This window comes from Cryptomeria japonica, chromosome 4, assembly GCF_030272615.1.
Source record: "Cryptomeria japonica chromosome 4, Sugi_1.0, whole genome shotgun sequence".
NCBI classification, from domain to species: Eukaryota; Viridiplantae; Streptophyta; class Pinopsida; order Cupressales; family Cupressaceae; genus Cryptomeria; species Cryptomeria japonica.
The window spans coordinates 363,259,599-363,277,911 of record NC_081408.1 but is presented as its reverse complement, the minus strand read 5'-3'; the positions used below and the strand labels follow the sequence as shown (position 1 = coordinate 363,277,911).

Here is an 18,313-nt window from a genome sequence, read left to right as displayed (position 1 = left end):
AAGATAACATTAATTAAATTTTAAATTTATTAATTTAATTCATAATTTTGACAATGAAACTATATGGCAGCAGTGTAGCCTTTGGGCATTTTGACACAGAGATTAGAAAATCGCCAAACTCGGTGAGTCAATAGAAAAATAACACCCAACGCCTTTATTAAAGTATAAGTTTTTTTGGCCTCACGGGGCGCTGCCCCTCGACCTTGCCATGTATCGCGACAGGGAGCGCGCATGGGGCGCTGCCCCTTGACCCCACCTTGGGGGCGCTGCTCCCAAACCCCCGTTGAAAAATATGGGGGGAAACTACGTCAATCGAAGTAGGGAAAATTTAACCTCCGAGTCTATTGATATGCATAGTGACAATGTGAATGAATTGAAATTCTGATTTATGAATGCATAATTGCATATTGTGTATTGAGTATTAACAATGTTGTATGTTCAGAATTTACATTCTAAAATGTTTTCAACTTTTCATAGTATCATACACATGCTATATCCATGTTTTATTGTTTTCATATGAATATAATGTATGTATGCATGCTTTATCCATGTTTTCATATGAACATTTAGAATTTTGAAATTTTCCTATATATTTTAAATTTTTCCTATATTTTATATTGCCGTCCCCCGCCGTCCCCAAATTTGGCAAAAAAATTTGTTCTCCCGGAAACGCGTCCCGTCATCCCCTGTCGTCCCTATCCCGGAAACTCGGGGTAACTTTTCTTTTTAATGTGTCAAAAATAATAATAAAGTGACTTATTAATTTTTCACGTAATCCCCCATTAAAATCCCTTTGATTATTTTATTAATTAATTAATTAAATTAAGTTGTCATTAAATTTATTATTTTTTGACAACTTAAATTTTAATTATTTAATTAATTTCTAATGTCCAGATAAACGGACATTACATGATGCTACATCCTTCGTAGATTTGGCATAAGGTGACAACACAGCTCCAAAAGATAAGGAGTGAATTCAAGAGAGCCAAGACATTTAGGATAAACTTCAAAGTGCCCAGAATCAGCAAAAGATTTATGCAGATAGACACAAAGTTGAGAGAAGTTTTGAGGTGGGTGACTTAGTTTTATTGCACCTTCAGCCTTATAGGATTGTTCAAAGGGTGTATGATGAATTTGAGCTTCCGAAAAATAGCAAGATTCATAATGTGTTCCATGTTGAAATAATAGTTAGTTCGGGTCAAATATAAGTATTACTTGTATTGGGTTGAACCCAAACGCATTAGATAACTTATAACCATTAAGGATGTTGATATGTGTATGTAACTTGTAATTGCTATAGGGCTGACCCTATAATAGTCAATGTAGCTTGTAATTTGGCCTGGCCCTATAATGGGCGATGTAACTTGTGAATAGGGCTAACCCTATATTGAACATTGTAGCTTGTAAATGTAATGGGGCTGACCCTATATTGGGCGCCATGTTTAGAGCATTACATTATTATTAATTGTTATCCTTGTGAGCCGACCTAGGATGAATTAGGTGGATAAAGTCACATATATAAGCAAAGTTCATTCATGCTTCAAGCATATATGCATTCACTCATTTTCAGTTAGTTCTGTGATCATCTACCTTCAGCATAATAGTGAATTGTATCATCTCATCAGCGAATCACTTACTGGGTCTGCGAATGACTTCTTCTGATCAGCAAGTCCATCTCTAAGGCCAACGAACGTACTGTCTGATCAGCGAATACATTTCCTAAGGCAGCGAGTTCTGTCCCAGGGACAGCGAACTTATTCTGGGAGCAGCGAATCATCTTCATGGTCTGCAACTTGGCTCCTTGACCAGCGAATTGTCTTCTCTGATTAGCGCATCATTCTCAATCAAGGATATTTGCAGAAAAGTTTGTCATAGTTCAGATTTTCGTGCTGTTGTTCATACTACTGTTTGTGCCCTTGGTTGAAGTTATATTTTGTTGTTCACATTGCTTCAAGTGTTGAAACAAAGTTGTAAAGACACATACTGATATTGTCTAAATATAAGCTAAAATTTAGTTGTTGGGTTTTTCACGTCCAAGAGGGAGGTTTTCCCAGGGTACTCTTGTGTTTTGAGTGTTTATTGTGTTAATTCTGCTTATTGCTTTCAATCTGATGTAAAATTCAACATGGTATCAAAGCGAGGTTCCTTCTATAAGGCCTAACAGCTTGAAGGAAGAACCTGTACTTCTTCTTGTGCAGATTAGGGCTAAAGAAGTCTACGGTGAATCAAAAAGTTCCACAACAATGTCTACTTGACAAATTGAAGGCATCGATGGGACGATAGCAAGAATAAGATTTTAGGTGTTCTCATTCCTCTATTCTCAATTGTAGGGTCCACTTGGTTTGGAGATTTGCATCTGATTGCCTTATTGTTATTGGTGTCTTATCTAGTGCACAAGGTTCTCTTGCTTGTTAACTACTTCATCTGAGGGTGCTTTCATATGTCGGTTTGTGCACTTGTTTTTCAGATCTTAGTATTCATTTTATTCCTTTAAGGGTTGCATAACTATCTTCCTAGGGTTTGTAACAATCACCCTAGTTCGAGCTTTGTTCTTGTGTTAAGAATTTGTTCTAATCCAATTTGAATTATTGAAGTTAGTATTTGGTTATGCCCTACTCTCTATTTTGAGTATGTTTATCTCTCAACCTATTTGATGTGGTTTGCTATGAATATGTAATGATCCGAATTGATGCATTGATCTAAATACATCCTTGGCACTTAAGAATTCAGCATGTGTATTCAGATATAAAACTAGGAGTTTTATGATATAACAACAAGCACAAATAGGAAGATTGAAAGATGAATAAAATTATAGGAAATTCAGAAACATGAAACCTTAGTTGAAAACATATAGTGTCCTCTAATCATTGGTGTGGTAGGCATGTAAAGGTAAGATGTCTTAGCCATCCTATTTAGTATCTATGCCCAATGATGACCTTACTATCTTCTTCTGATGATGCTTGTTGCATAGTTCAGATGCATCATATTCTATCTAAATCTTGAAATGCTTAATAGTCTTGTTGGTGTGTCTCCTAATATCATACGAACTGTAGTCTCTGTTCTATAATAAGGTTGGCATGTAGGACTGGGACTGTGTAACACTTGGTTCTCTTCAGCTCTTCATAAAAGGCTCTCATGTTCTTTGTTATACATTTATTATAACCTTGCTTTGCTCTTCTTGTGTAGAGGATTGCCTTTAGCTCTAATACATTTTATGTCATGGCTTTCACTATCCTCACGTAATATTCATTGTGATATTATCTCTTCAATTTGAGCATACTACCTATTACATTTTTTTGAAGTATTCTCTTGATGATGAAACCTAAGATGAATGAGGCATCTCACTTATTGAAGTTGTCTTTTGATCATACGCTTGTGCTAAACTACAATGTGTATCCTTTTAAGTGGTTGATACTCATATCTGATTTCTGATTTTACGCATTGGTTGGAAAGAAAATTTGGCTCATATACCTTGCTTATGGATTTTGTAAAATGTTAGATTGTCAAAGTTTTCTGAAGTCATACAATTGCCTTAGTTTTCTGATGTGATCAGGCACAGCTGACTCTCTGTTATTCAACTATGGAAAACAATTTTACATTTAAAGAATGTTGTGTAGCTTTACACTATGATTGAAGTTGATCATAGACTGGTAATATCCTTTTGAGCAATCTTGGCATATGTTGTCAATGGTGGAAGTCTAGTCAATAAAGAGATATTTAATCATGTTGATGCTTCTCTTCAAGATATTCTTGAATTACCATGCCTTCAAGCTTAAGAGGGAGTTTGGTTTCTTCACTTGAAGGTATGCCATGATCATAATGATTGTGCTATGGGTCCATTTCGTAAAAGTGAAGTAAGGAAAATATTGGCATTTCTCATCTTTGATTTATGGTAACTTATGTTGGCTGCCTTCCTTGATTGATTCTTATATTATGCAATCTTCATGAGACTTGGTTACCACAATTTTACATTAAAAATCAAAAGGGAGTTCCATATGGAAGTTTTTGAGAAAATATGAAGCTAGATGTGTAGCTCATAGTTAGAAGGAAACATTTGCTCTTGCTGCTAGATATACTCATATTAGAACCATTATAGCTACTGCTGCAGGCTGAAAGTTGGATATAAGGATTGCTTTCTTAATGTTGTCTATATTGAATAACTAGAAGGTTATGAGAATCAAAATAGAGAATCTCATGTGTGTAGATTAAAGAAAAGCTCTTTACGGCCTCAAGCAAGCTTCTTGAGCTTGGTATGAGAAGATTAGTTTAGGATCCTACAAGAATGATGTTGATTATAACCTTTACTTTAAAAATATTCAATAGTGAACTGCCAATTCTGTTTCTTATATATATGCGGATGATTTATTTCTAACTGTTGGAGATAGTCTCATCATTAGATGTAAGAAAGAATTAACCACTGAATTTGGAATGAAGGATCTAGGCCTAATGCATTACTGTCTAGGACTAGAAGTATGGCAAAGATCTTATCCTTAGTCAAGAAAAATATGTCTATGTCTACTCCTATAGAAATTGAGTTTATCTACAGCTAACTCTGATTTTGCAGATCCATTGGAGTACAGGTAGTTGATTGGATCCTCAATGCATCTAGTTAACACTAGACATAATATTTGTTATGTAGTGAGTGCCCTTCAGGTAGTTAATGAACAAACCTAAGCATGTTCATCTTGTTGCAACCAAGGACATCCTGAGATATTTGCGAGAAACAGTTGGCTACGGGCTAAAGTATCCAATCAACACTGTCATCACCCTAGAAGGCTACTCAGATTCTGATTGGGCGGGAAGTGTTGGAACACTTCAGGAATTTGCTTCAACTTGAGTTTTGCTCTAATCTCTTGGGTCAACAGGAATCAGTCTTGAGTTGCATTGAGCACTGTTGAAGTTGAGTACATTGTGAAGCAGTGTGGCTTCACAAAGCTTCTTGCTAGATTGTTTGGGCAACCTTGGGAACCCTCAGTCATTAATTGTAACAATCAGAATTGTATTGAGGTGTTTGATAATCCTGTGATTCATGACAGGCCAAAACATGTGAAAACTCATTATCACTATGTTCATGATATGGTACAAAAAGGTGCCATTCAACTGAATGTGTCAACATCGATGAGTAGATTGCAGTTGTTCTTGCCAAGCCTTGTGTTCGAGTGAAGTTTGTGTGCTTCAGAAAGAGACTTGGAAATTGTGGAGAACATAGCCTTGGCTGAGAGGGAGTCTAAGTCCTAGTGATGCATTAAGTTGCATCTTCCACCCTCTGCGAGCAATGCAAGGTGGAGTCACCCTCTACGGGCAATGCAAGGTGACATGGATCCTTCTTTGGGAGAAGGTTGAGGTGAAAGACCTCCTCCACCCTCTGCGGGCAATGCAAGGTGACATTAGATCCTTCTCTGGGAGAAGGTTGAGGTGAAAGACCTCATCCACCCTCTACGGGCAATGCAAGGTGGAACCACCCTCTGCGGAAAGCAAGGTGGCAGGTTATTCTTCTCAGTAGAGAAGTTTTGAGGTGTAAGACCTCTTCTCACCCTCTGCGGGCAATGCAAGGTGGATCCATCCTCTGCGGGCAATGCAAGATGGATATCATGAAAGAAGTTCACGATGTGTATTTATATATTTGTGTGTATTCATTTCTTGCAGGTGTGCATAATAAAGTTTTTGGACCCATCCTTTGTGGGCAATGCAAGATGGATATCATGGAAAGGACCATGATGATTTGTTATTTGGCTAGAATCCTCCATAGCTAAGAGGGAGTGTTGAAATAATAGCTAGTTCAGATCAAATATAAGTATTACTTGTATTGGGCTGGACCCGAACGCATTATGTAACTTATAAACATTAAGGATGTTGATATGTGTATGTAACTTGTAATTGCTATAGGGCCGACCCTATAATAGTCAATGGAACTTGTAATTTGGTCTGGCCCTATAATGGGCAATGTAACTTGTGAATAGGGCTAACCCTATATTGAACATTGTAACTTGTAGATGTAATGGGGCTGACCCTATATTGGGTGCCAAGTTTAGAGCATTACATTATTATTAATCGTTATCCTTGTGAGCCGACCTAGGATGAATTAGGTGGATAAAGTCACATATATAAGCAAAGTTCATTCATGCTTCAAGCATATATTCATTCACTCATTTTCAGTTAGTTCTGTGATCATCTACCTTCAGTAGAATAGTGAATTGTATCATCTCATCAACGAATCACTTACTGGGTCTACGAATGACTTCTTCTGATCAGCAAGTCCATCTCTAAGGCCAACGAACCTATTGTCTGATCAGCGAATACATTTCCTAAGGCAGCGAGTTCTGTTCCAGCAATAGCGAACTTATTCTAGGAGCAGCAAATCATCTTCATGGTCTGCAACTTGGCTCCTTGACCAGCGAATTGTCTTCTCTAATTAGCACATCATTCTCAATCAAGGATATTTGCAGATAAGTTTGTCATAGTTCAGATTTTCATGCTGCTGTTCATACTACTGTTTGTGCCCTTGGTTGAAGTTATATTCTGTTGTTCACATTGCTTCAAGTGTTGAGACAAAGTTGTAAAGACACATACTGATATTGTCTAAATATAAGCTGACATTTAGTTGCTGGGTTTTTCACCTCCAAGAGGGAGGTTTTCCCAAGATACTCTTGTGTTCTGAGTGTTTATTGTGTTAATTCTGCTTATTGCTTTCAGTCTGATCCTAACTTTAACATTCCACACTTCTTGCCTCAAAAAGGAAATTGGACAAAATATCACATCATTACCTAAGCTTCCACCTTTGGATGATGATGGTCAATTGGTTTTAGTTCTTGATGCTATTTTGGATGTCAAAGAGAGGAAATTGAGAAGCAGAATAATTAAGGAGTATCTCATCAGATGGAGAGACTTGCCCACTAAGGATGCCACTTTGGAAGGTGAACAAATTCTGCAACATCCTAATCTACAATTGCTTGAGGACAAGCAATTTCAAGAAGGGAGGAGTGTAATGTCCCCTTCCAAGGAGTATTCAGAGGTGACAGATTACCTATTTAATTCATGTGGGCTAACTTTGGGATATAAGGGAATAAATTAAATTTAATTATTTAAAGTTGTCCAATAAAGTAACATATGAATAACCTTATTTTAATTAATTTAATAAAGTGACTTAAGTGAAAAATAAAAGAAATACTGAAAGGTCACTTTAATATTGAGCTTTAATTAAATACTTTAAGCGGGAATTTGGGAAGGCCTTCAAGAAAGTTTTAAGGGAAAATATAAGTGTGGAATTAGAAGCTCATTTGCTCATACTTAGCTTTAATTTCTCTATTGTGGATTTTGAGAGCTTCTTGTGGAGAAAACAGTAGGGCAGAACCCCTAAGGGAAATCGGTTCTAGTAGTGGAACATCTACCCTAGCTGGTTGCAAGTGGAGCCACTTGGGTTTCATACTTGGATGCATAATTGAAGATTTCTAAAATTTGTGAAGTCATGTCTCAAGATAAGTTTCTGAGCTTAAAGTTTTGAAAAGGAAAATGGATACCATGCATGGGGAATGAATCTATGGAGTTCATAGCAATTTAAATTTACATACTATGCTAGGTGTTTGGATTGAGCTAAAGATTATCATTGTTGCTGGGAAATAAAAACTGATTGAAGAGCTGGGCAATTGAGGTTTCCTTTGATAGCCACTATTGGCAAAAAAGTTTGCTTTGATCAAGAGTCCCTTGATGCTGGACATAAGGGTTAGCATGACCAAAAACCTATTTGCTGAGAATGAATAGTTGATGCAGCTGTGCGCAAGGAACTTCCAGCTGATTCGGCAACTATACCACTCAATTCTAAGCAACTGAGCCATTCAGACTGGACAATAGCATTCCCTGTTGCTGGTGTGAGTTCCAGGAGTGCCATGTAAGGGAGATTACATTGTTATCTCAGTCCAAAAGGGTGATTTGTGTGGTCCGAGTTGCTGATCTCTTCATTGGTGAAGTGTTGGAATTTGAAGAGGATTTCTGCTCTTTATCTGGAGTGATTATTGCTGTAAATTGAACCTTTTTGCTATTGAGGTCCATTTCCAGCTGTAGTGTGTAGCTTGGACTGTCTATGGAGATGTTGGGAATGTCTGTAGAAGATTACCCACTTCTGATTGCTATGGCCATTACCAAACTCGATTTCAGATTTTCATAAGGTTAGGCAAACTGCTAGAAGTCATTTTGTACTTGGCAATTTACTACAGCAGCCTGAATATGAGATAATGAGATATTGCTGTTAATGTTTCTTTTGGAAAATGTATTTTGTTATTCATGAATGTTCAATGCAATCTATGATATTTCATTAATACAATGGTTCTAATTAGTTTTGAAGCATCTGCAATCATTATATGAGCAAACTGTTTGACAAAATTAATTAGCAGGGAAAAGAATGCAAAAACTTGTGCAAACTAGCAAGGGACTTTACATCAGCATTTCTACAATTCCAATACGACCCATAAGGTACATAAGATTACATGGTTACTTTTCTAAGTTAACATCTGTTTTCCTTTTTGGCTAAAAAGTTTAGCTTGATCATAGTAGCAAAAATTGTCTTATGAATAAACCAGAAAACTAAAAGATAAAGGTTTTTTTAATTTTCAACTAACTGAGAAAAAAGGGAACAAACCAGGTTAGGGTTATGAATAAATAAGAAAAAATTGTCTATGAAATCAGAAAAAAAACCCAGAAACCCTAAATTTGTTTGACCAACTAAAAAAAAAAAAAAATTGTTTGACCAAAAAAAATCATGGAAAATAGCAACTGATAGCTTTTTCAGACCCTTTTGTGATTGAATTGTGTTTTATTCAGTCAACAGACCGTTGACCTGTATTTTTTTGTAATTATGATTTTGTACAATGAACAAATAAGGAACAGTCCTGATCTGCAATTTATCACAATTAAATCACGATCCCTGCTACTGCGGACCTGAATCCTGATAGCAACTTTTTGGGCGTGCTGGTAGAGAAAATGTAAGAGAATTTATTTGTTCATCAGGTTATAGTCATTTAAAACTGGCTTACTGAAATTGGGGCAAATTGAGGAAGTCATGGCCATCTCAAAGCTGACAGGAGTTAGGAGTAGGATCTGATCAGCTCCTAAAGGTTTTGTAATAAAGATGACTGTGGATGGGAAAATGGCACTTTCGGATGTAGGAGGATGGTGATAGAGAATAAGTTCAGCATTGCAACATTTTCAAAGCTACTATGAAATCTTCTAAGGCTATATTAAAGTAGTTGCACTCAGGTCTCTCCAAAGATGTAGTGATGTATATTTTCTACATTCTTCACAGGCATAAAAACTAATTTGTATCACAAGCAGGTAGCTGAATTCTTTCTCCAACCCTCCATTAAAGTAGTTGATCCTAAATTTTTTATAGATGTAACAACATATATTTTCTACATTCTTCGCATGCATAAAATCTAACACGTATCACAAGCAGGTATCTTTATTCTCTCCAAACCTAATGACAAATTTTCAATTTACAAGTCCTATAAGAGTAAAAGAATTTTCTACCAGGCTAATGGTCCTTTCAGATTTGAAGCTTCCTGATTCGTTCTATTTGTGTGGCATCATAATCATCAGCTTCCATATTTATTGCCTACTTTTCTATGAATACATTACAGTAGAAGACACAATCAATTTGCATTAATAAAATGTTACATCACCCTCCCTATCAGCTGATTGATTGATGTAGGCTAGAAGCCTTCTAAAATAATTATTATGATTTCATTTTTACACAATGTTTTACAGCCTATACATCAAATGTATTTTGTTGGGTAAGTACGACAGCAATTTAAATTGCAAATCAAAAAAAAGTTAACCATCTTATTGAAAAATTCATTTATCAACAACAAAGATTAAAATTTGTAACATCAGTTTTCTAATTGCAGAAATCATCTACAAACCTGAAATATTTTATTTGAATGTATTCCACAGTATGTTTGCAGCAAATATGCCAGTGACCTCTGTGGCTTCCCAAGAACATCACAAGCCTGAAAAGAAGCAAACTCCCTTTTCAACTAAATTTTTGAGAGAGAGAAAAGAAAGAATAATGCCATTGCAATATTTACCAAAATGAGGCAAGAGGAGTTTTGATTGAACATAACAAAATAAGTTGAGCAAAATGATTAAAATCTTCTAATGTACTAGGCAATTATCATCTGAAAACTGCAAAAGAAAAATATTTTTGTACAATACATAAGAATGTAAGAATCTGGGAAGGATTTTGATTATCAATCTATCTATTAGTTTAAAAGACTACTAGTTGAATCTCAAAGAGAAGTCACATATTTCACTTACAGAGTTTAATTTCAAGAAACAGAACGAATGCCATGAGAACACTGTCATATCCCCTCCTTGATCGTTATATATATATATAGATATATATATCTTAAATAAAGTGATTATTATTAATTAATATGATAATTATGAAACCAAATTTTATTTGAAATGATTAAATATCTATTTATTAAATATTATTATTTTTTAATTAATATTTATTATTAATGTGATGAACTTTATAGTGTGGTTTTATCTTATAATATTACATCTTAATGTTCTATATTTCTTCCATTATCGTAGAGACAAGTCGTAAGGAAAGAGACTACATACAGTATGTTAAGGATTATGTCCGGAAGGGAAGCACGAATATGAAAAAAGATAACTATGATATCGAAGGTAGCGATGCATATTTTGGCGCTAATCTAGCAATGAGTGGCAAAAACGATATTGGTGTTATTTAGTATTAGTCATCCATTAAGTTTGAGAAGTACTGGATGGATGGTATGAAAGATTTAGAAATACTTCTTGTCCTATATCGATCCATAGTCTCCAAGGAAGTGCTAAGACAATCAACAAAACACATCAAATAATTATAGACAAAGAATTGAACTATATGGTCTCCCTATTACTAACAACTCAGGTGTCATCAAAGAAATGTTGAAAATCAGCGATCAGCACCAATATCATCCAGCAATTATCAGGAAGACATTGACATTATATATATATATATAATTAAGAAAATTCGGATTAAATAAGTTTAAATAGGATGATGTTATCAAACAAATATCAATTAAGACACGTAAGACATAGTCAGCAATTAATAACTTATAGTTATGATTAGACTATAACAAATATTTATGAAGAAGTATGTTTAAGGGAAAGGATATTAAGTAAATTAACTAATTATATTTAGAGGAGGACGTGGCTGTTAGAGAAAACCATTCCATTGAAAAGATATTACTCTTGGCACTGGAACTATTCAATACGTATTTAGAGAGGGAAGATGGTGTATCGGGAACCATGGTAGGGATTGAGATATATAATCTGTGCTCATTAAAATGAAATTATTATTGATCAGTTCAGATCAGAACTGTTATTTAGTTACAGGCAGAACATCCTTGTTCCTAGTGGTATGCATGGTGATGTGCTTAATATGTATGCTTAGTATATGAAGCCCGATAATGTCTTTATACAGAATTTTAACAATAATATCAACATAGTCTAAAATATGTATTATAGTAATACATAGTTTCATGACAGTGGCAGACCATATCTGACATGCATCAGATCTGTCTGCCATTACCAGCCACTAAATATATTCATAACTAATAATGTTTTTGCAGTGGTAGTATTAATAATAGGTTATTAGCAAATATATAAATTATTGGTAACATTATTTAATTCATATATATATATATACTCAAATCACAATAAGGAATAATATAAGGGTTATAAATATGGATACTGATAAAATAACAAATATTAATGCAATAAATATAATTAATGTAATATCTTTTAGAAACTGCTCTATAATAATATATAATAATTCATCAAACTAGTAATTTAATAAATATGTAAATGATTTATAAATGAATCGGAATAAGATTAAATTATCTAGTATGGTAAATCAGCAAGTACTTGATAGACTAAAGAAAGAATATCCCATATTTGTTTCCATGTTAAGATAGCCTTGACTCTTAATCAAGTTAGTTTAAGCCATAAGTACTTTGAAATAGATTAATTATGGTTAAAATAGTCCAAGTCCTAGTAGGGGATATTACAAATGGTATCAGAGCCATGATCCTGCCATCCTGCAGGGTAAAGATGAATCATTGAATCATTCTAGTCAGTAAGAAGAAATCTGACAATACGTGTATTCACGTGTATGCTTCGTGTTTGCAAATATCTATGTGTATACTTCGTGTATGCTTTGTGTCTTCGTACATTCATGCGTATATGTAATGTCCCCAACTTCGCAATCTAAAGAAAACATATAAACAATGAATTTCAACGATTGATTTTTAGGTATGTATAATTTATCTAGAGTGTAATTAGCCAAATTCACTTAAGATCATTTGTTATCAATAAGTCAATTCCCATATTTAGTTCCTAATGAGATCGAGAGGCCTAGCTACCATAGGATGCCCGTAGTGCTTATCAGGCCCAAAGGCGGTACACTCCCCCTTGGCCCAACTGCCAGTAGACCTTTAGTCAACTGCAGTGGGTGGCCTACCTGACAGAGGCCTAGTTCCTGCTATCCCTGTTGCTAAGTTCCTCATCTATCTCACTGGGTTTGGATATGCAATTGCCTTATTCATCATTTTAGTAGTATCTTATATCATTCCTACTAGACCTTAATCGAATAATGTTGTTTATTCCTCAAATAGTAGTTGTAATCTATTTATTAGTTAATTTAGTTCGTGAGAATTTATTCACATTGTATACCCCTATATATATATATATAATATTGTTGATATATTATATTGATTTATTATATTAATATCTATTTCATTATATTCTAGCCATATCTATGCATACGCTATGAACTACATTAAATAAACTACATATATTTATGTATTAATGTTTTAATGAACAACTAATCTTAGGTACGTAACCCTATTGATTTCAAATAAACTTATTGTAGAAGTATTATGGGCGGATGAGTGACTTACCTGTGCACTTCCCGCTTTAACTCTGTCTTTGCCCGATCCAATCCCTGGCGCCTTCTCCTCCCCCCTTCTTCCCCTCACGTCATGCTCTAAATACTAAACGCGAGGGTTGCACGGATTTGACCACGGGTCGTGACTGCTGAAGAAGGGGTGAGCGGTGGTGACTATTGGAGTCACCGCTCCCTGGTTCCCCGTGACTCCTTTCGGCGCTTTAACCTTACGCACCGTATCAAGCTTTACCCCCAAACGCATTGTATTACATATAACGCGATTTGCTGGGTAGAATATGCCTAAAATGATATTTAAGGTTTGTTTAACATTTATTTCATAAGGCATCGATATATATATTACAAGTATTTTGTTTTTGTGTATTAATATAGTTTTAATAATTTCGCATGAGGATAATATCTTATTTCATAATAACAATAATTATAATGCATTAAGTTCTATATTGTATATTTATAGTTTATATATTTATTTAACAATATTTTATGGTAAAGTTAATTTAAGAGTTAATAATTAAAACATAATCATTATATTAATATAAACAAGGAGTCATTTCTTCTTTTAAATAATGGGAGGTATAAATGTTATCTTTTATTAAATAATTACAAAAATGTGGGGTTATGACAGTATACTTCGTGTATGCCTTGTATGTTCATATATATACTTTGTGTTTTTATTGATAAATGATTGTAAATTGCTTGAGGACAAGCAATTTTGAGTGGGGAGGACTGTGATGTCCCCATAATAGTGATTGATATCTGAATATACTTATGTATCATTTATTTAATTATATGAGTTTATGACTGAAAATCTATAGTATTATGTAATCAGTTTCATAAACATAATAAATGGATTATTACACACATTTACATTAATAATACATATTCATTTAATATTACATAATATTAATATTCTTATTTACATGGTAATCATAATGTAATATTGACAAGGCAACAATAACTAATAAGACTAATAAAACATTAATAAACAATATATAAAAATATAGTGGCAGACAAGATCTGACACATGTCAGATTTGTCTGCTTTCCCATCCTTTAAATAAACCATAAATTAAGGCAGCACCTATATTAAGGAAGTCTAAGATCAAAATGGTAATCGATGATCACATGTTTATCATGGAAATCGCTGTTTATACATAAAGTTGCTAATGTAATTTACTCCCATCGATTACATTAATAACTAATCACCGATAGAAGACGCCTCTACATAAAGATGTGTTTCTTATTAGAGTCACGACTTATGAAGAAGTCGTTGGGATTCATATATCTTAAGGTTAGGAATCCAGAACTATTTATTCTTGATCATACCAACTCTTATCCGTAACTAGCAAATGAACAAGATAGAAAAATTAAACAAGACAAAAACAAATTGTTAATCCTTAATATGAATGTAGTCGGAAGGTTGTATGAATGAATAGGGAAAGGCCTGTGTAAAACCATCGGGCATCTATCCCAAGATGGGTAGAGATCAGCGACCCATGTAAGACCTTGAGGGTGTCGTCACAAAATTAGGCCTGGGCTTGGATCCAAAAACCTGAGGGAGTCGTCACCTTGTTGTGGGGCGGATGATATCCCTCCCTCTTACTCGGCTGACCAAAGGGCTCCCTGAGTGTTGTGAATATGCAATCCCATAATCTCCCCTTGAAGAGACTTATGATCCTCTATTAATATCTCTTCAAGCGGTCATGATTGAAGATTTGTTTCGAAAGGACATGTCTATTTATCATTGCCTCCGCACCATATTATAACGAATATTGTTATCAGTTTAAACTTTAGACTTCCCTAATCGCTATCCTTATAATCAATATCTGCTCCTTAGCCTTCAATCGATTAGTGGTAACTTTCACATAATCACCGATTAAGTCCATATTAGAATCGCTGTCATTTTCCAACTAATTTTCCCATAAAATCGATTAGCCTTTCTTTCTACTTTATCGATTATACTTGAGGACATTGTTAGGGAATGTTGATCATTAGTTGGCATCGTGTTACTCTAATCACAATCGTTAATCGACCTGTAGCCTTAGGCCGATATCATTATAATTCAAACTACGGCATTATTATATGGTTGACCATCATTGGGTATATTGGTTTCATGTTATGATCAGTATTCACGATTATTAATTGCCCCTTGCTTGGTTACCGATTTCCATATGGACTACCATTGCTGTTAACACTTAGAAATATACTGTAATATTATCCTTAACTAATCCCTCATACATCGATCACTTTCAGTATCATTCCAAATCCATTTTCATAGTATCATGCCTGTTATGCCATTCTTCTTCATTGTGAAGAGTGGATGATTGGAACCTTTATCAATTCTTCTTTTACCAGCGGTATAAATTTCTTGGCAATATATATTACTCTTAGGGAGCATCGATAATAATCGGTGGATGCGTAGGGTGATTGTTTGGTCACGTTACTTACTATATTTTTCTTTATTAGATCTCCTTCATTTTAGTTGTCTGAATGAATATTATATTTTATTATTATTTATTTATTTATATTACTTATATTATTATCTATTTTTATTTTCTTTTAAATGCTAATTTTATAATTATTTATTATCTGATCCTTAGTTCAGAAATGGGACATTAAAAGGGATCAGAAGTTATTACAACCTATGTTCTTGATTTGGGTTCAACGGCTGCCCAAAATATATTCTCAAGTTCAGTACAGCTAAGTGTGGCCATACAATACATATATAAAATACTATAAATATATAAAAACAATGTATAAATAAATAAAATAATTGGGGAGCTCCAATGTCATCTGCTGCTCACAAAATCCTATCAATTGGCTATGTACGCTCCAAGACTACTGTAGATCTTCCTTCTTCTCAGCATGGCTCTGAGCATAGTGTGGGCACTGTGCATCCTCTTTCATAAGAGCTCCCTATGTGGCCCTCTAGCTCTCTTCCCATTGATGCACCTCTTCCAATTGTTTCTATGGCTTCAGGTGGTGATAGATGTCATGGTTATGCTAAGGTTCCCTCTATGGCTGCTCAGGTCAACACTTCTCAACTTGATTCGACCACAGATCATAATTCTTCTGGTTTCCCCATCCTGGGTTCTTAATAAGTTTCAGAAAACTATTTGTATATATATACTAGAGTAGGTATCTAAATTTTTGGAGGGCATTGAGTACTACATGGATCTTGGTGTGTTTTGCCAGTTTCACAAGTTCTGACCTAACATTGCAGATCTTCACTTATGAATCTTGAAATGCTAGAGTCCCTGTCTCTCTTCAGATTTAGTCATTTATCCCTATACATAGAGCTTTTTCATTATTGTTTGTGGTGATAAGGAAGATCAATATTTTATCCTTGAGAATGGTACCTAGGTTTGGGGTGCTGCAGATTCTTTCTCAGTTAAAACATGGGTGCAGCTTCCTGATCTCCCCCTTAAATTTTGGCTTCCCCCTAAACCTAAAGGCTATTGGAAATAGAGGTGGATTTGTCAAACGGTTTGTTGGAGAAAACTTGGCTTAAGGTTGGGTATCAGATTTGGAAGTAGCAACTGGATTATGTACAGATTGCCTTAGGTGCAGATCATGCTTTTCTTATGGTCGTATGGTGAAGGCTTATTCACATAAAAGAACTAGGTTTCCTATTTAGGCTTCTTGGTGGAAAGGACATCATCTGGTTTTGACCACATCACCTCCCCCGATTCCTTCTTGAGCTTCTTCCCTTCAAGTTTAAACTGCTCTTGGGAAGGATCCTTTAGAGATTTTCTTTTTATGTGTTCGATGCCTATGAACATCAGGCTTCTCTCTTGGTTGAACATTATTCCACAATGATTTTTCCTTCCCCTGTGCCAGAAGTTTCAAGTGGTCTTGGATCTATTTTTGCACTCCATACATCTCCAAATGCTCATTAGCATTAGGTTCCTTCTCCCTCTTGTGAGTTTGTTGTTTTGCACAATTTAGATGGTTGGAAACTAGTATTGTTATGTCCCCAATTTAATAAAGTGACTTAATTAAGTTAATTAATTAAGTGGTCCTAAATTTTAAATAATATCATAAGGAATTATTTAATTAATTAATTTAATTATTAAATAAAAGGGCCCAAATTAATAAAATAATAAACTATTGTTGGCCTGCTTGTAACCCTTCGAGAAACTTCCCGGAGCTCTTTATAAGGCTGAGTTTGGCATAGTTGTATGGCATGGTGAATTTTATATTTTCTTTGTATCTGCAAATTCCAGTTGGAGTTTGGCACTGTTGCAGATTCGAAGGTGCAAGATCCTCCCTATTCTGTAATTGCAGTTTCGATGGTTAGCAGCCACCCTAGTCTGTCGTTGGAGATATCATTTTTGATATTTCACTTTGTACTTCATTGTCGGATCTATCCCTATCGTGTGAAAATATAATTACAAATATTTGGTTCTTGGCCATTCAATGTTGTTGGTGTATACTCTGTGTTGATAATTCATTCCTGTATCTGCAATAATCTTATCAACGGAGGAATTATCGACAATTGGATCCTTCAGTGGAAGTAACATTGGTGTACGGAGTATTTCGAAGTGTGTGGCCTACTTTTTTGTACGAGTGGAACTTTACATCCCAAGCCGAAGGGTGTCGGGTGTCATTGATTGAGGGTCAAAGATGTCGAAGGTAATTTGCCCTCGAGTGCTTCCCTCAGGTATTTGCCCTCGGGTACTTCCCTCGATAATTTCCCTTAGGTACTCTGCTCGGGTACTTCCCTCAAGTACTTTGCCCTCAGGTATTTTGCCCTCGGGTACTTCCCTCGGTAATTGCCCTCGGGTATACTTCCCTTGGGTACTTTGCCCTCAAGTATTTCCCTCGGGTACTTCCCTTGGTAATTGCCCTCGAGTATACTTCCCTCGGGTACTATGTCATAAGAGAGCGTCAAGAAGTGTGGTGGAAATTTGGGTACCGTACGGCTCGATACATTACAAGTATTGAATGTTGGAGTTGATGTCTCATTCCTATAGTTCCCAAGGATCACTTGCAATCAAACACCTATCGCAAGCTATTGATCCAAAACATGAATCGTCATCAATGTGCATTGAAAAATAAATTACAAGAATAAATCCTTATGTAAAGAAAAAGCAACCCTAAAAAAACCCTTGGTGAAGATAAAAAGAGATCATGACAGGTACCCACATCCTAGGACTTGAGACACAAAAAAGCACACAACCTAAGTTAGCTCAAATAGCTAGAGTGAAAAAGGACTTAAGTAATTAAACAATTAATTAGATAAACACCCTTTCACTTTAACACCCCCCTTATGTGCAACTTAGAGAGTAGCTAAAATCTCAAAATGTCTAATGTATAAAATGCAAAGGACAGATCCCAACAATTAAGG

General features: G+C 35.1%; 1 protein-coding gene across 5 annotated transcripts in view; it reads right to left on the bottom strand.

The window, feature by feature from the left end:
* LOC131040988 (protein RRP6-like 3) overlaps nucleotides 1-18,313 on the bottom strand; it is a 337,570-nt gene that overhangs the window by 173,811 nt on the left and 145,446 nt on the right. For all 5 annotated transcript variants that reach the window (XM_057973966.2, XM_057973963.2, XM_057973965.2 and 2 more), the window contains one exon: nucleotides 9,912-9,998. In XM_057973966.2, the coding sequence (XP_057829949.2) occupies nucleotides 9,912-9,998 (87 nt within the window). The remainder of the gene's footprint in view (nucleotides 1-9,911; nucleotides 9,999-18,313) is intronic.